Below are 25,252 nucleotides of genomic sequence, written 5' to 3' on the forward strand. Positions count from 1 at the left end.
TAACTGCTGTCCCTTCACTCTCTGCAGTCCAGGTTGTATGAGGGGCAGTGAATGAACCTGTTCCTGAACTGTTCTCTTGCCCCAGAGTCAGCTTTCTCTTATTCTAAATCCCTCAGACTCTCTTCCTCCTGCCTCTGTCTTCTTACAGATAATACTGTTGTTTTTGAAGAAAACTATTCTTAATTGACACAGACTTTCTGAGGTTTAGTTTGTACAGAGGGAACTATGGTGCTTTGGTGTCCACTATGCAAGCTAGAATAAAGAGAAGTTTGCTTTAAACAGCAAAACGGTCGGCTACATCTAAACTAGAAGTGAAATGGGATGAGAGCACAGGTCCACGCATCAGAGCACAAATGCCTACACTATTAAATTGCTAACATGACCCCTGGTACAGTATTGACCCTGTGCCACTGAAACTCTCCCAGGCAATTCTAAGCATCAGTCCAGATCATTCTCTACCAGCAATATGGGTGTAGCTGTCCTGCTTTACAGAGATAGAGAGCTTAGCTGTACAACAGTGAGCTTGCTGGTCTTCTGTCAAAGCAACAGTTCTAGGTCCCTTCTGTTTACCACTATAGATGTAGCCATGCCATTTCACTAAAAGTTTCTAGGTAATACACTATGTTCAATATCTTGTGCTAGCATTCCTCCCTTTCTTTAATTGACTTATTTATGACTTTGCAGCATGTAAACTCTATTTTTCTCTATTTTCCACTTACTAACACAGAATTGTGTTTGTAGTTGCATCACCTTTTTCTCTGCTTCTTCTTCTCAGTCCTTACTGGTTTTGACAAGACAAAATAACTGAAAATTTTGTTACCATTGTTTCTATCTCTTGTTCGTGAAAATAGGACCTACTACATAACACTGAAGTACCTTTTCTCATGCTGAAACAAAAAATTTAATCTTCTATTTTGTTTGTTTCTCCATGGAAATTTTTCTTTGGTGACACTTCTTTGTCTCTCATGTCAACACATTTGAAGGTGTTCTACTGATGGATTTCTTTTTTTAATGTTGATAGTTAAGATGAAAATAACATTTAAATAGTGGGCAAAGCATGATTTTATTGATAGACATATTTGTGTCCTCAGATATCAGCTACTTAAAAAAATCTTAAAATATCTGTTAAAGTCGTTGTCAAATCTACTGAATGGTTTCTATAAGGAATTCTTCATATGCAAAGGAAAGCTGAGCTTGTGAAGTTAAAAACTACATTCTCAGTGTCTAGTTAAATGTAAGATTGGTTAGCCTAACATATAACTTTGTCTCTACCAAATATTTTTGTCTGTGTGAGTTCTGAGCACTCAAACACCTTTTCTAGAAAACACTGAAAGATCTGAGCTCTGCTATGTTTTTATTCAACCATTCTATAAGATTGTTATGTGATGTTTGAGAACTTTGATAGTGTTTCTAATGTGTTTTCAGGAGAAATCTTTAGTTCTACAAAGAGATACTCCTGTTTTGTTCTAGTCTTCCATCCCTCTCAGCCGTAGAGGACATCATGTCTCTGAGCCCTGAAACACTGGCTTCTATTTCTTTTAAAGATGCCACTGTCGCTGCTGAGTTAGCTGGAGGGATTGTTAGGCAGAGAGTTTAACAGCTGCTTTCTCTGGCTCCTCGGGGACTGCCCGTGCGTGTGGTCTGCACAGTGCCAGCAGTCCTGTCCGGAGTCACAAACCCAGATGCACAGATTCCCCCTCGTGGTGGCTGCTGCATTTGCGAAGCCCAGCCATGATAACTGGCTTGAGCTTTGATTTTTGGAAAACTGGACAGGATTTCCTATTCTGCCAGTTTCTCAGATAGAAGGTATATTCCTGGTAAAGTGTACCCAGGAATCAGAAATTGCATTTTAAAATGTTTTCTTTCACACAGTCTTTCAGGCTGTCCACGAGCAAAGAAAAGTGGAATCAGGATAGCACAAAGCAAGGAAGATAAAGAAGACCAAGAGCCAATTAGGTGAGAACAAATACTGTCAAAGGGTGTGTTTGTGTTTCCTAAGGTCATGTATATCTTCAGGTTTTTATTAAGGCAAAAATGTGATTATGTGATAGTCATCCAAGAGCAGATGACCACATAGATTTCTGTGAGCAAATCTGGGATCTGTGCTGATTTATTCAGCAAAGGATACAGTATTAGCCAAGGATACAATCTTCTATAACTGAGTTTAAAATTCTTCATTTTCACATGAAATTAAAAAATTACTTAGATCTTTATCTCCTAAAAGCCCCTTAAACGTGTTTGCATACTAGAGACAAACCCTACGTGCTAAATAAAGTAGTTGTGGGAATAGAGAATTGAGTGTTTATATGAGACTGCTGCAATGAATCTCACTGTTCATTCAGTTTGCAAGAGAAACAAATGCCTGCCTAGGTCTTGGTTTCTTCTTGCAAGGTGCTCTGATATCAGTGGCCATTGAACTTGGTGGATTTAGTGACTGCTTAGACCATGCAGGACTGGACCCTCAGTGGAGAGTTGCAGCAATATTTTAGTGTAGGACAAGGAGTGAAGTAACTGGCCTTGTTTAGACATGTCTTATGTAGCAACATACTGAAAAAACACCCCATAATTTTCTTTTAACATTTCACTTGAAGATTCTAACCTGTTCCTTCTAACCCTGGTTATTTGTTTTTTAGCAGTATACAGAGCAAACATATGGGGGATTCCCAAGTAAGGAAAACCATCAAATGAACACAGAACTGCCTTCACTGATCTCTCTAGGCTGTAGCACATAGTTTGATATAATCACTCCTATTCAGAGAGTGGTTAAAGGTGCTCAGCATTTCTGATGAGGTGCTCTGATCACTTCATAACTAACTCTATACACCTGACATTTTCATGACTTCAGACAAGTCTTCTTTGGGTTCCATACACATAAATAAAATGTACCAAGGATTATACTAAGTAGGATTTTATATTTATAGGGGTTTTTTGGGCAATTTCTCTGCTGAGCAGAGTTCAGTAGCCGACATTTCAATTCCACGGTGATATTTACAGTAATGAACACCTGCAATTCAAATATATATCTCAGTCCTTTTTTTGCAATTGCATAATACCAACAGCTGTGACTGCACCTACTGGCTAGCCTTCTTAGAATTTATCAAAGAACATTTCCTTTTTCAAATTAGTGAAGTTCTGCCTATAATTTTAACTACTACAGGGTATCTTGACTAATTTTGAGATTACGGCACAGGATTATTCTTTTCATGTCGGGTTTATTTGGACTTTGTTGTAGATGCTACCAGGTATATGATGGCAAGACAATAAAGTTTATCTCATCTCTTTGCTATCAGATGTCCAGTTCCTGGTTGTGATGGTCAGGGTCATATAACCGGAAAATACGCATCTCATCGCAGTGCATCAGGGTGTCCTCTAGCTGCCAAAAGGCAAAAGGATGGGTACCTAAATGGCTCACAGTTCTCTTGGAAGTCAGTGAAGACGGAAGGAATGTCATGTCCAACGCCAGGATGTGATGGCTCAGGACATGTCAGTGGTAGTTTTCTTACTCATCGTAGGTGAGTAACTGTGACTTATATTTTTCACTTATGCTTATTATGTAAATCAGATTAGCGAGATTTGAAACGCAGCTTTTTGTCATGGCATTTCTCTGTTCCTTTTAAATTTCATTATTACTTTGAAAAATAGTTTGCTTACATGTATTTGTAGGTAACTGGAAATGCAGACACACCATTTTTTTTATGCAAGCCCTTGCAGATAGAGACCAGAATTTGAATTTAAAATACACAGAAAATTTTATGGGAAAAAACATGCATAACAGTACTGTAAATCTCCTATTGCTTTCTTGAATAATTCTGGACAAATTACTTTGAGACAGACTTTGTAATACATATCTGAGTCCCCCTGATTTTCAGAGATGTCAAACACATTCTTGGTTCTCAAACATTAGAGCATGGAACTGAAGAATTTAAGGAACAAGTTCCATAAAAACAAAGTACTTTTATTCATTTGGTAATGAAAATGTTTGTTTAAAAGAATAAACAAAGAATACAGAACATTATTTAAAACTAATGGAATACAAATATTTGACAAAGTAAATACAAAGCCCAATTTTTCATAAACTTAACAAAAATAAGAGAAATTCAGTGATGACGTTTTTCATAGCTTTGAAAAGGAAGGGAAAGCAGCCAGTCTATTAGGGATCAAACTTGCTGCCATTTTAGATATGAGATTATGAAGAAGCAAGGGTGTTCTTGGAGCTCTGAGTGGGAAGCTCAGCCTAAACATGACTATAATGTCAGAGCAAATTTCTTATTATATAATCGCTAATATAAAACTCTATTACTTCAAATATGTCAAACCAATGTCCCTAATTTGCCACTCTCTGCAGGCAGACCTTGGTTGAACTTCTGTAACTTTTAGTTAGCTAAGCCAACTTGATCTTGTTTTGTAGATAGTTCTAGATAGGGAGGTGAAAAGTGTACTTCTTCTTCATTCTCTTGCCTATTTCCTTTGATTCTTTCCTTGACAATTCTTTAGAGCTTCACTCAGAAGCCATACCCTTAATTTCAACCCTCCAGACTTTGTGCACATAGTTTCTATTTATTGTTTAGGCTCAGAGCTGTTTTTCTACTCAGTATTTGTATGTATCTACAATGAAGGGATTCTGGTCCATGACCTGAGGTGCTACCTGAGTGATCAAATGTATTACACAGCCTGTGGCTCCCATAGGCTTTAAGAAGTAGCAGATACAAAAACCCCAACTATTTGTGCAGTACCAGATGGGGATTTAAGTTTCCAATTTTCAGTAAAATATCAGTATCAGTGTTCATATTTCAGTTTAGCTTTCTTCATAATGATGTAACATTTATTTAACTCATAGAGATCAGTCATTAAAATTTTGAAATTATTTTACCTTTAGTTGAAAGGTACAATATAATTACTGGGAGATTGCTTGCAAGGCGTATACACATAAAAGTCTTGCAACAACAATAATAACTAACTCCTAAAAGAAACATACTGATACTAAATATAACAATTTAAAGGGCAAATTGTGCCAGAGATTTTTTTAAAGAAGTGTTTTCATGAAAAAAAAACAAGAATTACATTTAATTTTGTTTGTTTGTTTGTTTGTTTGCTTGTAATGGAGAAACCTAAATCTGACATTTAGCTACACAGCAGCCACATGTATCTTAAATAGAAACTGAGACATGTAAAAGGCTTACTGTGTAAGACCAGGTTTTGGCCAAAAAGTTCCATTGTTAGAGGGGGGCACCACAAGATGAAAGGTTGTTTAAAAAGACTGATGGAAGTAAACTGATGCTACTTAATTGTCTTGATGTAACAAAGGGCCAATATTCTAAGTTGCAAGTGAATTTAACAACTTCTTGAAGCTTCCATAAGCAATGGCAATATTAATAACAAGCCATATTATCTTAAAAGTATTAATGATTCTTGTAGAATTCTTGAGATGCTGTTAAAAATGGTTGGTTCATTTTATCACACAAAGAAAAGCACATGGAGCCATTTTAGATGCCTTAGGGTAATTTACATGGCCTCCAATTGCTGCTCAGAAAGGTGGATCCAGTGTAATATTTGTCAGCCTTAGTGATATATCTTCTCAAATGGCATTTCATGCCTCTAGATATAGACAGCTGAATCAAACTCTGCATGTAGGATTGAACTTCAGAACAATTCACCTACTTTAAGAATCTCCCTGTAGATCATGTAGGATGCATTTACTCCTCTTCCAGTTAGTGGAATCAATGGATCCTGGAGAGCTGTTGACTTCACTCAGTGAAGTAGACACCTGCCTTTAATCAGAATTGTACCCTAAATGTCACTGAGTGTGTCAACAGGGAGTGGGTTTCCCCTGCCTACAATTAGGTACTTTATGCCATTTCAGGTATACTTAGGGCATGCAATATGGCAATACTGGGTTGGCCAGTCCAAAAGGACTGAAGATTTGTGAGACACTGTTCTTTGATCATGACAGCTGAGAGCTGAATGTGCCTCACAGAGGATCTGAAAAGATGTTAGTCTTGTTAAATGAATGGGCCCCAGAGCTCCACAACAGCTTGGACACATAGTTCCCATGCACACATTTAAGTCTAGGTGCTGTAATCTGGAGCTCCCACCTAAATTACAGACTGTAAGTTTTCTTGCATAAGGATGAAATATCCTCTCACTTTTAGTGTATCCATTTTAACAGGCTGTGATCTCATCTTCTACCTCTAACAACATTTTGCTCTACAGCTATGGCTGTAAATCTCAAATTCTCACCTTCTGAATGGAAGCAATGCTATGCCAGTTGCACAGTGAGGCCAGGCTTATGGACAGTCTTTTGCAGGTAGAGCTGTGTTCAGTATGTGTGGGGAGAAAACCATTAACTGAGTCAGTAAAAGCTCCTCAGGCAGGAGTAGTTAATGTCTTCATTTTTACCAGTACAACTTGTTGCTCTCCTAATAGGTGATTTTTCTTTCCCAGTGCAAATATTTTTCTATCAGCAGACTTATCTAAACATATATATATATTAATTGCATGTGTAGTTGTCCTTTATGTGTTCTTTGAGATTTTTATAAAATTCTGCGATTTGTAGACAGCTGTTAGTATGCTATTACCCAAGCAGCTGTAATACTCTGGAAATGAATAGCTGACTGGCTTGTGAAAATTATGCCAATTGTTGAATTAATTAAATATATATTAGGAGAAATGTTTTTGAGGTAAAGATTTCTTAGAGCTGCTGTTGACACTGTACACATGGTGTCATTCCACTGATATCAGTGGACCCTGGAAGATGATCCACAAGGGCTGGTAAATCAGTAAAAAGCTACTCCAACTGGTATCATGAAGTCTGGAATTTAAATATGTGCATATTCTTACATTCATGCTTCTGAAACAGAAATAAGTAGTCAATGGAAAAAGTCATAAATTTCAGTAAATTTTGAATCCTACCATATGAACAAAGGCACCAACAAAGGTTTCTGTTTTTTAACGTTTGCTTGCCTGTTTGTGGAAATTCCTATGAATAGTTTTATTTTGTCAAGCAGTTTGCATTAGGAAGGAATGGCAACAGAGGGTTATCAGGAGGATTAAGAATGCTATGCTTCAAAAAGGAGCCTCTGCTAGCAAGAGAGGCCAATGTGAAATTAGGTGATCTATCAGCAATATGAAAATGAATTGGAAGGCATGTAAGCATGGAGTTAGTAGATAGGTAAATTAAATAGGTTATAATGAAATGTAAATTGCTTATCATACTGTAGCTTGGTTCTTGAACAGGCCCTTACATCCTTATATTTGATTTAAGAAGATTTTTCTGGATGATATAATTTCTAGTGCTGTGATCAGTGGGGACTTTGTCAGAATATACTTGGATTTAACAACCCTGCTCCTTTGCACAGAAGAGGAAATGTGCTTGTGCTGACTTCACTGGAAATTACATGCAGAAATGCCTTTTCAGATCTAAAACAATGTTCTTACTCCTATCTCCTGCCCACTTCTGTTTACATCTGTGTTCACCCATTTCAAACACAGTAATGTAGCTTTTAAATTCCCTTTACTATGGAAAACTGTTGTGTTTAATGCCAGTAGGGGCCTCGGCCCCACACAGTTTCTTGCTCACTTCCAGCAGGATAGGGAGAGAATCTGAAGGGTGAAAGTGAGAAAACTCATGGGTTGGATTAGTAGGTAAAGCAAAAGCCACACTCAAAAGCAGAGCTAAGCATGTTCAGCCATCCCTAGGAAAGCAGGACTCCATTATGTATAACAGTGATTTGGGAAGACAAATGCCATCACTCCTAATGTCACCCCATTCCTTCTTCTTTCCCCAGCTTTATATGCTGAGCATGACACTGTATGGTCTGGGATATCCCATGAGTCAGTTGGGATCAGCTGTCCCGTCTGTGTCCCTTCCCAGCTCCCAGTTTGTGCACCCCCAGCCCACTCACTGGTGGAGGGGGGTGAGAAGCAGAAAAGGCCTTGACTGTGTGAACACTCCTCATCAGTGAGGAAAACATCCCTGAATTATCCACATTGTTTCCAGCACAAATCCAAAACGCACTCATACCAGCTACTCTGAAGAAAATGAACTCTGTCCCAGCCAAAGCCAGTACAAAAACATATGATAGTAGAACTGTAATATACAAGAGGTAATCAAATTATAAGTATATTCCCCATTTACAAGCTAATGCTAAATTGAGATGAAAGTATGGAGAAGAGTAATTTTCTGTAGTGGACCTGTATCCTTGCTGAGGACAGTAGGACTCCAAGATCCATAAACAAGTTTATAGAAATGGATTTGTATTTCAGCAGCAAACGTATGCCACTGTGTTTGCAAAATGTCTGGATGCACTGGGAGGAAGCAATGGACATCATCCAGTGCCTTTTCCCTCCTGAAAGAATGTATGTGGAAATTGTGAGGTGGTGGGAAATGTTTACATATGACCCTTGTTACAGGCCTTGTTACTTTAAGCCTGGGAAGGTTTAGTTAATGGTAAGGCTGTCAGAAAACCCACAGGAAGCAGTTCATTCAGTTCAGTCATTGCCACACATGCATGTCCTGAGGTGAAGGAGCACTGCCAGTGTTGTTTCCTCCAAAAATCCAATCAAAAAGGTTGGCCACAGCTCTGAGTTGCACAGCTGCATTGCTAAGCCTGCAAACAGACAGATTAGGAAAAGAGGAAAAGATTAAAAAAAAAATAAAAATAAAAAAAAAAAAAACACAAAAACCCAACCAAACAAAACAAACAAAAAACCCCAAACAAAAACAAACAAAACCCAAAAAACTCAAGACAGAAGCTGCCCTCTGCAGCTGCTTGCTGGAAGCTGGCCGATACCAACGCTCACACAAATCCTCAGAGGGCCTCTAAGTTCCCAAACACTCTAAGCATTCAGGAGATGACAAATGTTAGGGAAGAAGGGTGGAGATATAGATTTTCATATGCAGATCCTTTTTCTCATGAAATATGCTTCACTAGAAATAGGTGCTGTATCAAAAACCTCTGTTATAAATCTCAGCTCCTAAAGGGAAGGTTTGCGAGTACCACCCACAGTCAAACCTCCTGGTGCTCAGGGCTGCAACCTGTCCATAGAACAGCATCTGATCCCTGGGTTTATCTGGAGTGGGTGTTAACACAATCATAGAATCATAGAATCAACTGGGTTGGAAGGGATCTCCGAGATCATCAAGTCCAACCCTTGATCCACTACCTCTACGGTTACTAGGCCATAGCTCTAAGTGCCACATCTGGTCTCTTTTTAAAAATCTCCAGGGACGGAGAATCCACCACTTCCCTGGGCAGCCCATTCCAATGCCTGACCACCCTCTCTGTAAAGAAATTCTTTCTAATATCTAACTTAAACCTCCCCTGGCACAACTTGAGACCATGCCCTCTTGTCTTGCTGATCGTTGCCTGGGAAAAGAGACCAACCCCCACCTGGCTACAACCTCCTTTCAGGGAGTTGTAGAGAGTGATGAGGTCTCCCCTGAGCCTCCTCTTCTCCAGGCTGAACAGCCCCAGCTCCCTCAGCCTCTCCTCATAGGACTTGTGCTTGAGTCCCTTCACCAGCCTAGTTGCCCTCCTCTGGACCTTCTCCAGGACCAGTGGGTTGACCTTGGCTGGCCGCCAAGCTGGTCTATCACTCCCCTTCCCAGCTGGACAGAGGAGAGGGAATAAGATGGAAAATGACTTATGCTGTGAAATAAGGCATTTTACTAAAGCAAAAATGAAAATTTGCATGCGCACAAGAGAAGAGGAATATAACAAGGTTTATTCTCTACTTCCCATAAGTGTCTGGCCCCTTCCCAGGAAGCAGGGCTTCAGCACACGTAGTGATTGCTCAGAAGGCAAACACTGTAAATAAAAATGCCCCCCCTTCCTCCTCCTTTTCTTAGGTTTTATATCTGAGCTGACATCATATGGTATGGAATATCCCTTTGGTTAGTTTGGGTCACCTGGCCTACTTGTGTCCCCTCCCAGGATCTTGCCCACCCTTGAAGGGGTGGGAAATATTGAGAGACAGTGCTGATGCTGTGCCAGCACTGCTCAGCAGTAGCCAAAACACTGGAGTGTTATCAACACCTTTCTAGCTACCAATGCAAAGCACAGCACTGTGAGGGCTGTTATGGGGAAATGAACTCCATCTCAGCCAAAACCAATACACACACATAGTGCCAAAGGGGCAGTAGCTGTATAATCCAGATGCTTTGCATCTGCAAACACAGGCTAGTGGCTGTAAATTTGCTCCTAAATTGTTGTAGAGCTTTCAGTATTTGCCTGAAGTCACATCCTGTCTTTACAGCAGCATTTCTCAGCTTCAGCATTTAAAAACAAAAATACTTAGCATTAGGTCAGTCATGGCTCTCCATCACTGTATTGTTCACATATCTTTTCATAGCATGAACCTAAACTGAACACAGTGTTCCAGGTGTGGCCTGACAAGCACTGAGAAGAGTGGGACAATGACTTCTGTGTCTCTGCTGGTGATGCCCTTGTTGTTGCAACCCAGCATCCTGTTGGTGTTCCTTGCCACAGCAGCAGCACACCGCTCACTCATATTGAGTTTGTTGTCCACTAAGACCCCCAGGTCACTTTCCACAGAGCTGTTCCACAGCCAGGTAGATCCTAGACTGTGCTGCATTCCTGGATTATGTTTTCCAAGGTGCAAGACATTACACTTGTCTTTGTTGAATTTCATAAGATTCTTTTCAGACCACTCTTCTAGCCTGTCCAAGTCTTCCTGCAGGGTGGCTTTCCCTTCCAAAGTGTTCATTTCCCCACTCAGGTTGGTATTATTGGCGAACTTCATCAGGGTATACTTGGTCCCATCGTCCAGATCACTTATGAAGATACTAAACAGCACTGAGCCCAGTACTGATCCCTGGGAGACCCCACTTGTGGTATGTTGCCAGTGTGAAAAGGAGCTGTTTACCACCACCCTCTGTGTGCAGCCTCTCAGCCAGTTCCCCACCCACTACACAGACCACTTGTCCAGGCCATAACACGTCTGTTTCTCTAGAAGGAGACATGGGAAACCATATCAAAGCCTTGGAGAAATCCAGGTAGACAATGTCACTGCTCGCCCCCCATCAACTAAGCAAGTTGCTTTGTCTCAAAAAGCAATCATTTTTGTCCAGTATGGTTGTCCCTTGGTGGATCTGTGCTGGTTTTTCCCAATCACATGCTGCATCTGACTGGTGATAGCCCCCCAGGAGATCATTCTCTAACTTTCTCAGGGACTGAAATAAGGCTGATGGGCCTGTAATTTCCTAGATCGTCCTTCAAGCCCTTCTTGTAGATGAGGTTGTCATTATCTTTCTTCCAGTCTAATGGGATATCCCCTGATCTCCAAAACTTCTCAAAGATTATAGAGAGCCTTGCAACAACATCAGCCAACATTCTAACATCCTTGGGTGGACAGTGTCAGGGCTCATCGATTTGCAAGGTCAAGCTCCTGTAACACTTCACATGCTAACTCTTCCATCACTGACAGTTAAGGTGTGTTTGCATCAAGCTGGAATTTTGTTCTCAAGGCTTGGGCCCAACAGTGCTGATAAAGACAGAGGTGAAGAAAGCGTTGAGAACCTCTGCCTTTTCTGAATTGTTGGTGACTAATTTACCTCTCCCATTGAACAATGGGCCAGTATTTTCCTTCTGTTTCCACTTGCTTTCTATGTGCCTGAAGAACCATTTTTTGTAGTTTTTTACATCTCTGGCCATTTTCAATTTGAGCTGAGCTTTTCCTTTTCTAACTGCATCTCTGTGCAGTAAGTTGACAGAGTGCCACATTTGTGTCAAACAATTCCTTCTTAGTTCTCATTATTTCACTTTTTCTCCGGTAGGTTTAGGGTGTTGGTTTGGTTTTAATCTGCCTGTCCCCTCCCTGCTATTGATTTATTTTGCTGTTTTCCACCTCTTACTTTTTCCTAGAGACCGTACATTGCAATTCAGCAGGAGAACGTCGTATGTTATTAAGAGTATAGAAGAACTAACCAAACTCACTGCATTTAACAGTAAATATAACTGACAATGATGTGTCATCATGATGACACGATTAAAAGGTGACATGCATGCAAATGTATTGACATTTCCAGGAAGGCAAGGAAAGAAATGTGGCAATTAAGTGTATTAATAATATACATAAATAAGAAAAATATTAAACTAAAATTTGTGAGGTGGATCCTGCAGTGCAAAGGATTTTTTTTCTTAAAATTTTTTGTTGACCCATAAGCTTGAAGGAAAAGGGTCTTCCTAAATTGCTTTTCAACATCTTCCTCTTCCCATCCACCCCCTCGTCTACTGTACTGTGCTGACCCTCTTTCTTTCTCTGTCCCTGCAACTCCTGTTCAGGCTTTCTTCTTACTTCTGTGTTTCTTAGTCCCCAGCATTTGAAGTAGCTGGTCCTCAAATAGCTCTCCTGAGCACTGGCAGAACAGGACAGGCATTCTCTTCCAGCAAGCAGCCTTCTGCTCCAGGCCCAACAGCCCTGAATGGGGCTGGTGGCAAGGAAGGCTCTCCCAGGTCTTATACAAACAAAGTGCAGTGGCTGGCAGCCAAACACTAACCCACATCCACTGAGCATGCCCACGTGACAGTCTGTCAGAGGCTTCTAGCTCTGCCAAATCTGCATTTGTTTTCATGAGGACAGCAGAATGCATCTCTAAACTCAGAGCAGCACCCCATGAAATGTCATTTCTTGCTCCAATTCACGGACAATTAGAGTTATTCACTGAATTATTTGGACTTTTTTGTTCCTCTCAGTAGGAACAAAACAAGGTATATGGACAAAACAAGGGTATAGAAGTATATTCTGAGAAATAGAAATTTTTTTCCTATGAATTTGAAAAAAAAAATTAGCCTGGCCAGACAGTTACCATAGAAGATTTCAGTCAGATCAGTTAAAATTTGGCAAAAATCAGAAGTGACTAAATGCAGAACCTGGTTATTGAAAAAGTTAGGCCTTTTGAAGTAGTGGTGCCAGCTCTTCATTATGAGCTGGAAGAAGGATGGAATAGTATTTTAATCACATGTACTGTCTGTTAAACTGGAAAGCTCTTAACAGTGATCCAATGTAAAAGGACTTGAGGTTTACTTACCTTGGGAAAGTTACAGAGAAAATAATATGAAATTCATATTAGAAAAAGCAGACTGCACAATATAAACAAGAAAAATCATTTTGCTGAGCAGACCTGACAAATTACAGCAGACAGCCATTGCACAGGCACTTGCAATGTGACATCTCCTTGATTTCAGGCACTTAGCAGGAGATCCCTGCTTATAAGCCTACTTGTCCTCATTCTAGACATAGCCCATAAAAGAGCAGAAAATAGGGGATGGCTTTTTAGATTTTAGGAAGGATGAATTTTCCTCTTGAATTACGTTTTTCTCTTTGCTGTTTTTACAAGTGTCTAGAGAAATTGTGCTTCATTTTAAGTGCCTAAGTCAGCTGGACTTGGTCACTTAATAGATCGCTTGAACTTTTGAGCGTAAGAGCAGCAATCAGAAGTATGAAGCTAAAGATACATCTTACCTATTTATACACAGGAAAGTCTCAGCCTGTTTTCTCCTTCATAATACATGCCCTATTCAAAGGACCAGTAAATCCAGTGGTCTTCAGGTCATCTGTCCAGTTGTGTGCAGTGCCTGGACAGGAGAGGCTGATAAACTTTGCAGTAGCCAACCTCCAGCTCCTGGGGCACTCAGTGGTGGCCCATTCAGTGCAGACTTCTTCCCCATAACTTAGTGCTGGGCCCACCTGTAAATCATGCAACGTGCTGTAGTGCTTCCTCACTCACCAAAGAATAAAGGAGAGACTTCTTCAACAGTTTTTGCATCCTTGGGAAAGAGCCAAACCTCTTTCCCTGTTCAGGGATGATACAGGTCATAGCTCAGTAGCACATGTGATAAGCCCACCCACAGAGCCTCTTTGCTGACTAAGCAGCTTCAGTTAACTGAATATGATGCAAATTTGCTACTGGACTACTGCACGGAGATGAAGGGCAACTTTGGCAGCGCTCTTAACAGATCCAGCATTTTGAGATTCATTATCCCTTTTCTGGTGTATATTTATGCCCCAGGGGGATTCCTTTCAAATTGAGTCTGCTTTCAGAGCCTTTTCTCTCAGCTTGGCCGTGTTAGCAATTCTACATAATTTCTATTTTTATTTTTTTACCTGAGTCCTCCTTTGTTCTTTTGTTATGAGGAATAGGCATAATTAAGCTATAACACTATCTTACCTTTTAAATCTCCACTAAAAACACAAATACCTTCTCTTCTTTTGGGCATCATGGCCATTTACTCTATGTTGTTGACCATTTGGTGCTCAACTGACCAGATTTTAATGCTAATTCAACCCTCCCTCTCTAAAATAAGGAAGTAGTTCTTTCCAGAAAGTCTTTATAAAACAATGATCAGATATCATTAAAATAATTTTGAAAAGTTTACATTTTGTTTTAATCACAATGGCTATATTGTTTTATGGCCACTTGGGTAGTGGTTTAATTTTTCTTAGTTTTGAAACCAATGCAAAAATTTATTTAAACAGAGTAAAATCTCAGTTTCTTTCCTCAGAAGCTTTGGAAAGCAGCTTTAATTAGGAGTTGCCACTTCAATCAAGCTTTACGCCTTACATCAAGCTTTTAGTCTTTTTAACTTAGATTTCACTCCTAATTGAAAATTTATGTTAAAGTTCTTCATCACAACCATTCAGGTGTGAGTTGTAAATGCATCAAAAAAAAAAAGGAAAAAGAAAAGCTTTAACCAGGAAATAAGACCTAAAAAGGGACACTTTAATCAGAATCATTCTTTTCCAGTGAAGAATTCTGAAATTGAGCTGAACAGGTGATTTTTTTTTTCCAACACCACACAAAGGCAGTTGGGGTTGTGTGGCCAGTGGGGAGGAAAAGAGATTCCTCTGTGAGTCACAGAAATCTCCACGTAAACAAAACTAGCTTGTTTGCAAAACCTCTCTCCTGGACCCCCTCTACTTCACAGCTCAGTAAGAAGCTAGGGGAAAGCCAGTCACCCTTTAATGTAAATAAAAATGAGTGCTGGGTTAGAGAGAGTTCCTTTTATCTCTGCTGGAGTTGTGCATAGAGTATTTCATCCTTTAAGGTGTGTAGCAGAATTCACTCATGGGAATAAGGAAATCGCTATAGCTGGTACCCTTCAACATAAAAAAAAGAGAGTGGCTCATGGATTTAATATTAAACCAAGGAAAGGGCTACTTTGATCACCGAGTTTGATCTCTTAACTTGAACTTCAAACATTATCAAATAGTTCAGGAGCTTAGCCATAAAAGTAAGGTTTCAGCCATTAAAAAAATAAAACAGTAGTTCTCACCGTGATCTGTATTTTCCTGAATTTCAAAAGGATTTACATCTGGGGCTTGTTTTGAATATATCTCTAGTTAAAAGAGGTGCCTTGGAAGTGACTTGTTCCTTCCTCTAGTCTATAGACAATGTTAGTTTTAATAAACAGGAAAAATGTTTCTTTTTCTTTTTGAAAAATCATTGTGGTAGTGAATCTATAACATCTTACTTACTTATCAAGTTAGTCCTCATGATGCTTTTTGGGTACTCCAGGTCGAGGCTCTGGTTTCTTTACACCCTGTTATTTCTTTACACTGTGTTATTTCTTTCTTTCTAAACTTTAGCACTTGACATACCAAATATAAAAGTTGCGTTTTATTTGACCTTTCCCTCCTCCTTTCCCACATCCCTACTTCTCTGTTTGGAAAATGTGTTCTTCACTTGACAAGCCAAGTGCAATTCCTTCAACTTCAAGAGGTACCAAACCACATCTGTCTACTGAGGCAAAAAATGTATTTAACAGAGCACAGCTGGAACCCAGATAACTAAAATCAGTCACCCGGACAATCGCTCCGCTTGATCAATGATCCTCCACTATGGTGGCCTCTCTTGTTTGCATCCCTGAAGACAGTACAATCACATTCTTGAAGCAGTTCAGGATTTTAACCCACATTTATTTATTTTTAAACTAAATTTCTTGCTAAATGTGCCCTAAACACTACCTAGATACCCCTTCCAAAACTTTTTCACCACTAATTTTCCTTTTATTTTGAAACTAATTTCATCCTCTTTTCTAAACCATGAATATATGGCAAGGCATTGGTTGCAGTGATGCAACCACAGTGCACAGAAAAGAAAATTTGTTCTTCACATTATGTTCAACTATAACAGATACAATCACAATACAGTGCTAATTTGTGCATACCTAGTCTTCTTGCACACCTTCTAGCTGATTGGCTTTCCACTAGTCATGACTCTTCAGGGCAGGTAGGGTAAAATGTGGGTGTATGGATGGATGGGCCTTACATTGTAGATTTTATACAGCTGCTAGCACATTACCTCTGCAAGCCTCCATTTATAAAATCTTGCTGTTAAAACAAGCCTGATTAATGCATGTTGAAATTGGATGGTGTAAAATCCAGTCACTCCTTTTGTCTGTCAGTCCTGCAGGTGTAGAGATGGCTGTTGCACGGACAGTTCCATGCCCTGCAAAGCAAAGCTGCATGCCAGGTCCCAGCCATGCACTGCTCCTTTAGTACCCATCCCCAGCAACAGCCTGTTTCCAACATAAATGATGTGTTATGATGTCAGAAGTCTCTAGCCAACCATCAAAAATTGAGACTGTCTCAAATTTTAGCACATGCCTAACAGAAGGATCTTGCAAGATCTGACCCTAGGTCACTTTAATCTAACAATTTAGTTAGTTTTTCTTAGTATTCTGAAAGTTATGGCAGAGGGTGGCTTTCAAGGATGATGTACCAGACAGCACTTTTCTTTCCCAAATTGGAGATTAAGCCCAACAATACAAATTCAGCGAGAGCCAAGACACTGCACCCCAACAAGATAGGGTGCTGATGATCATCTGGTTTTTGATACCCTGTCCCTGTGGCAGCAGGAGCTCACAGGTCCTGCTGAATCAGAAACATAGAGGGAGCCAGGAGTTGTGTGTTGGTGCTTCTCACAGCTCCACCAAAATGCTGTAGCTTCAAGCCCTGTGACGTCCATGGTCTGACAGAGACAAATGATGGTTTGGTATGTTTATACTGTTAGAGCAGTACCCCCAGCAACATTGTTAGAAAGCCTTACTCACTTTTATTATGGAAAGACTACTCAATTGTGTTATATTTCCTTTGCATGATTTCTCATGTGTATGAAAATAATCTCAGGAGCAAGTGAGATAACTGTGATTAATCTTACTAGTTCTTTGCTGGAATGAACAAGGTGCAGATTTCCATGTTTGTGTAAAAGTCATTGTAAAGTTTGAAAACCTGTGACAGGCATCAACTGTAAAGACTTCAAATTTAATCATAGGATGACAGAATATCCTGAGTTGGAAGGGACTCTCAAGGATCATCAAAGTGTAGCTCCTGGCCCTGCACAAGACAGCCCCAAGAATCACACCATGTGCCTGAGACTACTGTCCAAATGCTTCTTGAACTCTTGTCAGGCTTGGTGCTGTGATCACTTCTCTGGGGAGCCTGTCCCAGTGCCCAGCGACCCTCTGGGTGAAGAAACCTTTCCTGATATCTACCCTAAACCTTCCCTGACACAGTTTCATACCATACTTAATGTGAGGATAAGTATTATCCTTAACAAAACTACTAGCTAGATGATTCTCAAAGTCTTTCTTCATTTTTGAGATATTTAAAGCATATTTTGCTTAACCCTTAAAGCGCTGAAATAGCTTTTGCTTGTACTCTTTTGTTTGCCAGTCAGGGGAAGACAAATAAAATTGTATCTACTCCTTTCTGTCTTCTGTCTCCCTAGTCTTCTAGAAATCTCAAGCAACTCTCAAGTCTCACTGGGTTCTCAATTTAAGCTTTTTTGTCAACTTTACACTTTCATGGGGTTCAGCCTTTGTACAATAGCCCACTTTTGGTGCAATATTGACTTGGCTTTGTTTTTCATCTTACCATCTCATATATCCTGACTTCTTTTGGTTGTTTTCAAATCAGAGAAAGAGCAGTTGCCCTCAGTAGAAGTAAACATAGTCAATAAGATAGGATGGAAGAGGTGGAATATCCTTGCAGAGTAGAAGCTTATCTAAAAGACCTAATTTACTTTTTTAATTATTTAAAGCACTTTTAGGTAATTTAATTAAGAACAGAGCTGGGCAAAGAGGATGCATATTGCTATCTTTGTCTTATTCATTTCTGAAGAATTTAGCCAAGTTAAAGAAACTGCAGTCTCAATACTCTAATTTAAGTTACTGACTTGGTGTCTGCTTCATTGAAATTGAAAGTGCCTGGCTCAGGAAAGTGAGCTAATCTACTTACAGTACAATATACGATTACTGAAGAGACAGATTTGCCAATAAAGGTCTGCAGGGAAAGTCGATGGCATGGTCTGGCTTTGGCATCCTCCTCTGTGGTGAGGAGGGTACCTTTGAGGGTTTTGGATGCTTTCTTAAATAGCATAAAGCCACTGGAAATGTTAGGTTAGGACCCTCTGTTCACGCATGGCCTCTTCTAAGGACATACGTAACAAGCTAAAGGCAGTTATAGAGGTACATGATGCCTGTGTTAAAGGCACACGTGTAATGTTTAGGAAAACAAAAAGAGGAAGCTTGTTGTTTAGGCATACAGTTGCATGGAAGGAACTCATTTTGGTCGAAGCCCTCCTCTGTGTGCATATTTTAGTAGAGCACCAGTGGGTAAGAACAAAACTAATCTCGCTACAGGATGTGGAAGCATTTTGTGTCCTCACTAGTATGCCCAAAAATAGGCAGCCCTCTTTCTTTCCCCTCACTTAACTCATGATTCATCTGGGTACCTCCAGAAGAAGGTAGATAATACATGCAGAACAACTCTCTAACAGTTCCTGCAGTAAGGATAGAGCACAGGACCCAGCTCTCTGTGTTTCAGTTCAGGCAGAGGGCATCTGGTGCCAGGGTGCCTGAACTGCAGCAGAACTGTAGGTGTTACATATGTGCCTACCCTGGCGATAGATCTCTCTCCAATGGAGATAGCATGGGCCAGGGACAGTTGCTTTTTGGCAGCTAGAATGTGAGCACCCTATTTTGTGGAATAGGAAAGCTTAGTATTGGAAATATGGGACATTGTACCTGGGGCCCCAGGGGAAGAGTGTGACTTGGAGCACACTGGGTATACCAGGAGAGAGGTAACCTTCCAGACAAGCTATCTACAGGATTAGGCAGTCCTGAAAACTAGGTGTACATAACCATGGCCTGGGAATAAGTTTTGGTCTTTGACACCAAAATTTGGGGTTAGGCACATCGAATCTCACAATAGATCTCTAATACTTGTGAACATACTGGGGTTTTTTGTTTCATTATTCTTCTGCGCTTTCAGGTGCACTGTTCTAGCATCCAGGTTTCTTGCTGGTCTGTTTAAGGTTTGAATGCTGTACTTATGGGCTGTTTGAGGGCTGATTTGATTTTGAGGGATTCCCTAGGTTGTCATCAGTCAAGACTTTTAGAGAGGAAAAGGCTACAGACCAAGATGAGAGTAAACTAAACCAGTTCTTATAATGCCCAGCAATGCTAACTTCTGAAAAACTGTGAGGACAAAATATGAGTAAATTCATTAAATCAATTGAAAATATAAAAAAACAAAGTCAGTTAAATAATGCAGAAATTTGCATATATCGTTATCTCATTTCTTTCTTTCTGCCAACATTTTTTTTTCCCAAAATGGCAAATTCTCTCCTCCTTAATCATCTTTAAGGTTCCCTTTGACACTTCAAGAGGACAGTTGTTTACAGTCACACAGTGAGTCCATAGTAGAGCTTGGAATGGTAATTTAGCATCCCATCACCTAGGCTACAGTCAGAGACTACTAGGTCATGCTATTTCTTGATACTACTAGTACTGTTTTATTATACATCTTTTCAGTCACAAAGCTGTATCAAATGCTGAACACTGATTCTTTTGCTGAGAAAGTAAATTTTTTTATACATTTTTCTGGGATAAACCCTTTTTTGTATGGCTGCACTTGATAACAGTAGCCCAGGCTTTTCAGAGAAACATTTACAATAATCAAAAACTATACTTAAATTAGAGGATTTTATTTAGTAGACAGTTCTGTCTTTACTTAAATAAATGCTTTTAATCAAAGATACGACATTCCTCAGAAACTTTTTCCACATTAGAGAGCAATTATTTGAGTTTTAGCTTGAATCTGATTTATACAATTAAAAATTGTACAAAAAAAGGTCTTCCATTGGATCTGAAGAGAAAATTTAAATGTGCAATGAGAAGTATGTGATGTTACTTAATTTCCATGGCTATGAACCCTCAAATGTTGAGACAACAGGGAATTGTTTAGCAAAGTTTCAAATTCCCTTCACTGCTAAAGCTTCATCAGAATAAGACTATGGTTTCCAATTGTTAAATTAGATTGAACATGTATTTTCTTTTACCTCTGATAATGCAACTGTATTAAAGATGTGATTTTGAAAAAAGGGGGTAGTTTGCTTCATACCGTTATTTGTGAAATAGTGAGCACTGTCTGATCATTATTTTTATTTTCACAATAAAACCTGCTAAGACTACATTTGCCTTGAAACTGTTTTGTACAATGTAATTAAAAAGCTTAATATTTTGGCAACATGAGAGAGAAGAGAGAACATGAGAGTACATTCATAAATGTAACAAATACGCACTATAAGACATATATATCCCCCATCGAGACAAGGTCATTTTTATGGGAATGACTTTCCTTGGGCTCCAGGAAAGCCAACATATAGTTACTGCCATTTTAAGAAACAATTTAGAAAAGGGCAATTTAGCCACCTCAGTAGGTGATATCCACAAAGAAAAGCACTGTTTGTAAGAGCTACTTATTTGGATGTGAGAGGTAGCTCATGTCCCCTTATCTAATCATTCAGTTCCATTTTCGAACATTTGAGTCAAAAAGGGTGGAAGTTCAGAGCAAGAACATGTAAATTCAAATAGGAGTATTTACGCAGTAACTGCTTTTAAAATAAAACATTTTATTAAAAGTATTGTGTCTTCAGAAAATTGGACTGTATATCTGACTTTTATATTACCTGTCTATACAAAAAGAATCTGGAAGAAAGAACAAAACCATGAAATCACTTCTGGTAAGTCCTTTTTTTTAACACACTCTTTCAGTGCTGGGCAGCAAAGATAAACTATGTCTCTGATACTGTTTTTATTACAGATTTGGATTACAGATTTATTTTCAATGACCTATTAAAATTAACAGGCTCTTTACTGTTCACAGTTTATCAGGATGCCCCAGAGCTACTTCAGCAATGAAGAAAGCAAAGCTGTCTGGAGAACAAATGCTAACAATAAAGCAGCGGGCCAGTAATGGTAAATTTTTAATCATTACTTTCTTAAATACTAATTCTCTGTAAACTGAAGTTATTGTTACTCTATTGGCTTTTTTTCTACACATATAAATCCACTTTGTATAAATTGTAAATTCACTGTCAGTAGAAGTGAAACCAGGTTTTATACTCTGGAAACCTGAGCCAGGAGTGGAGCAGTCAGGCTGGCCTGAGTTATGTCTACATAAATCTAAACTCTAAAATATTTCAAAGTAGAATGTACCATTATAATTTTCTGGTTCACAGTTCATTCATCAAAGGTGATTAGCTGGTTCAGAAGAGAAACAAGGTTTGTTTCCAGAGTGTCAATTCCTCATGAGCTCCATGGTTTTCATTTGGAGCTGTGGTTCTATAACTTCTGGGAGATGGAGATGGCCTTGTGCCATTTAAGCTCAAATAATTTTCAGAGGGAAGTGACATCCTTTTGGGGACATTCAAATTTTAGAGTTGACAAAAAGACAGTGATGTCCTCAGACTCAGTTGAAGAAATTGTGGATGTCCCCGCCCTGGAAGTGTTCCAGACCCGGTTGGATGAGGCTCTGAGCAACCTGGTCTAGTGAAAGGTGTCCTTGCCCACATCACAGGGGTTAGAACTAGATAATCTTTAAGGTCCCTTCCAACCCAGGCCATTGTATGATTCCATGGCATCCTTCCCATGAGAGTTAGACACTGTGGAGAAGGGTGTACAAGAGTCACAGTACTGTAAGAACAAGAGAGTGAGAATGCCAGCTCTAGCCATTCTCCAGCTTTATGTGTTCAGATTTTGACTTGAGAAAAAACAGATTTATCTCTTCCCAGGACTATTTTAGATTTTGTTATAGTAATTAAAAGGATAAATAAATTAAACCCTTTCAGTTTATTCCTGTCTGAATTCTTAGAAATACAGATACCTTTAAAATTCTGTTATTTTAATGTTTATGCCACAGAATATGAGAAATCACTTCCATTTTGCAAATCATTCTATATATAATTATTTAATAACACCCTTCTGAAATATGAACCGTTTTGAGCCTTCGTCAACCATTAAAAACAACTGCAGAACAAAACAGTATATCCCAGTTCATCAACAAAATTTCACTTCTGAATTAGTTACAGATTCTTTTGACAATGCTGTAATATGAAGAGATTAGCATAAGTTAAGGTTTTTTATTTTGTCTCAGAAGATCTGTAAGTGGACACAGACTTTAAATAAGATACATATGACAGTAGAGTGTAATTTGTTGCTGCAGGTGCATTTCTTATAACATAAAGTTAAATCAATGCATATAAAGTTAAAGATCTTACTGATTCTCTCGGCATTTTCGACATTTTTACTAGAGAACTACTGCAATTTTAAAAGGAAAAGTAGTGGAAAATACTTTTTTTTAACTTCAGGATAAAAGCTTGAAGAATGCTTCCTTCTTTTTTACTTGAAATAAATTTATTTACAAATATGGAAGTAATTAATTCACTGAAGTCTGATTTAAACCTTAATTATTTTAACACCCCTTTTATTTTTATGTCACACAGGTATAGAAAATGATGAAGAAATTAAACAATTAGATGAAGAAATCAAAGAACTAAATGAATCCAACTCCCAGATGGAAGCTGATATGATTAAACTCAGAACTCAGGTAACAGTTTTATGAAGCCCTAAATTCAGCTGCTTTTTCTACATGACTGATTAAAAGAAATACAGGAAATATATTGTTCCCTTTTATGTTTCTTATATATTAAGATACCTATCTGTGATTTGCTATTTATAAAATCAGAAAACAATGTTCATTTTGCAAGTTCCAGATCAGTTACCAACAGTAAAAAAAAAAAGGACTTGGTAAAATACATTCTTTAAAATAATGGCAACAGCATGACCTGTTATGGTCAGCTTTGTATTTCTCCTTGATAAGGCTATGCCTTTCTAATAGTAGTTAAAATATTGTGTGACATCATGGTCATTAATATAAGTTACAAAGTGAAAGAGTCCAGGTGAACAATGTGGCTTTTGCCAGGTCTTAGAGGGGAAATTTAGATAGGGAAGTGAATACCTGTTACGCTTCATCATGTGTGATACACAAAGTGCAGCCCTTGGCAGCAGTAGTGGTTCCAGAGATCCAGTTTAATTCATTTTATGTTCCACATAAATTTGTTGGGGGGAGGGGAGGAGAAAAAGGAAAGCATAACATTAGCCTATTATTTAAAATCCCATTATTCAGCAGCCCGAAAACTGAATGGAAAAAGGAAAGGAAGGAAATTAATTTAATTATTTCCCTAGCATTTTCCAGTGTCCAACATAGCTTCTGGTGCTTTTACCTTCACATGATTTGAGCACAGACACCAACAGTGAAATTCATCATAGTCTTTATCAATCTTTAGTCCCATGATTATAGTCGTCTCCAATTGATCTTGATGGAAACAGAGTAAACCATTCCTTGTTACTTGTCTGCTGCTTGTGGAGAATGCCATGTCCATTCTCCTCCTCCTCCTTCTCCTCTTGTATACTCATAAATAGAAGGCAGGATCTACCTCTCCAATTTGGTTTTTCTTTGACTTCTAAACTTTAGCCAAATTGATACTGAAACCTCACTTCTCCTTTATGCCTGTATTCAGGGTTCTGTTGTCTTTATGCGGCCTTTATAGGATTTGACTTACAGTTTTATGAGTTTTTCTGATGTGACCAAATGCAGCTATAGGGTAATGAGGACAAAATCTGCAAGAATGTAAAGCAAGAGGAATAATCAATGGCAGAAAAATTACTCTGGAGAAATTTGGTCATAAGTTTTAAACCTGTCAGCCTTCCAATTGCCTTATGTTTTCATTTGCTTAATACACTGTAGATGCTATTCACATACAGACTAATGTAGCTTTTAGCTCAAGCTGGGCACCATGCAAGGTCAGAGCTAATGTGTCTGGTCACCTGGGAACACAGCAGAGCACACTCTCAGTTGTCTTCACCTGTACATGTAGTTATGCCACAGGGCTGTGTGCAAATATTTTTCAGTTGCTTCAGTTTTACAAGTAATTGTATGTATTGAAAACCTTTATGAATTTGTACATACAATACAATAATATGCAGCTGTTCAACTTTCGAAAGCAGCCCTGTGAATTTGCACAGAATCAAAGTATACTTTCAAAGAGCTAAACACTGGTACCAAAGAGCTGTGCAAGCTTAATTAATTATATATATCTGAAAAGATAAGAAAAGCATGACTTACTGCAGAATGTCCCTAAGATTGGCTCCTAGGAGTTTAACTGCATGGGTGAACTTGCAGAACTAAGGTCTTTCTTAAAGCCTTTCAGTTGTACAAAAAAAGCTCTAAAGGAGTGGATTCAAATCCAAGCTAATTCGCTCACTATTACCAGTATTAAAAGACAAGCTGTTAAAGTTACGCAACATAGAGTCGGAACAACGAGCCTTAACAAAGATAAGAATTGCAGACTCAAGCAGAACTTTTCTAAGCATGAATGGACGTTTTCTCCTTGCCTGGTATTTCTGTTATCTCTCCCTTCAGAGAGTGCATGCTTTATCCTGGCTTGCCTTATATTACATTGTACACAAATTTGTCCATTTTAGATTACCACAATGGAGAGCAACCTGAAGACAATAGAAGAGGAGAACAAAGTAATTGAACAACAAAATGAGTCTCTTCTTCATGAATTGGCCAATTTAAGCCAGTCTTTAATTCATAGTCTAGCTAATATCCAGCTACCACATATGGTAAGTGATTGAGAGCACAAGTTAAGGAATTTGGAGATCTTCAGTTCACTTCATACAATAGATACCTTTTTTTATGTTTATGTTTCATCAACCAGTTGGATATTTGTGGTAACAGCACTGAAACCATAGAGATACATTTAACTGCTAAGAGACATGGAGGGCCTGTTCCAGTGTGTCCTGTAAAATTAAGAACTAAATAGGCATTTTAAATATTATAAAAATTGGTGGCAATATGCCTTGCTGATATGTTATGCTTAAAT

At 38.8% G+C, this 25,252-nt stretch overlaps 1 protein-coding gene across 19 annotated transcripts in view; it reads left to right on the forward strand.

Annotated features, from left to right (window-relative positions):
* MYT1L (myelin transcription factor 1 like) overlaps positions 1 to 25,252 on the forward strand; it is a 299,550-nt gene that overhangs the window by 271,451 nt on the left and 2,847 nt on the right. For 13 of the 19 annotated variants that reach the window (XM_018088859.1, XM_018088858.2, XM_018088864.2 and 10 more), the window contains 5 exons: positions 1,873 to 1,956; positions 3,291 to 3,512; positions 21,190 to 21,281; positions 22,808 to 22,917; positions 24,849 to 24,992. In XM_018088859.1, the coding sequence (XP_017944348.1) occupies positions 1,873 to 1,956; positions 3,291 to 3,512; positions 21,190 to 21,281; positions 22,808 to 22,917; positions 24,849 to 24,992 (652 nt within the window). The remainder of the gene's footprint in view (positions 1 to 1,872; positions 1,957 to 3,290; positions 3,513 to 21,189; positions 21,282 to 22,807; positions 22,918 to 24,848; positions 24,993 to 25,252) is intronic. The other 6 variants (XM_018088866.2, XM_018088869.2, XM_018088879.2 and 3 more) reach the window with 1 other exon arrangement.

This window comes from Manacus vitellinus, unplaced genomic scaffold (genome assembly GCF_001715985.3).
Source record: "Manacus vitellinus isolate BGI_N305 unplaced genomic scaffold, ASM171598v3 scaffold_11_pilon, whole genome shotgun sequence".
Taxonomy (NCBI): domain Eukaryota; kingdom Metazoa; phylum Chordata; class Aves; order Passeriformes; family Pipridae; genus Manacus; species Manacus vitellinus.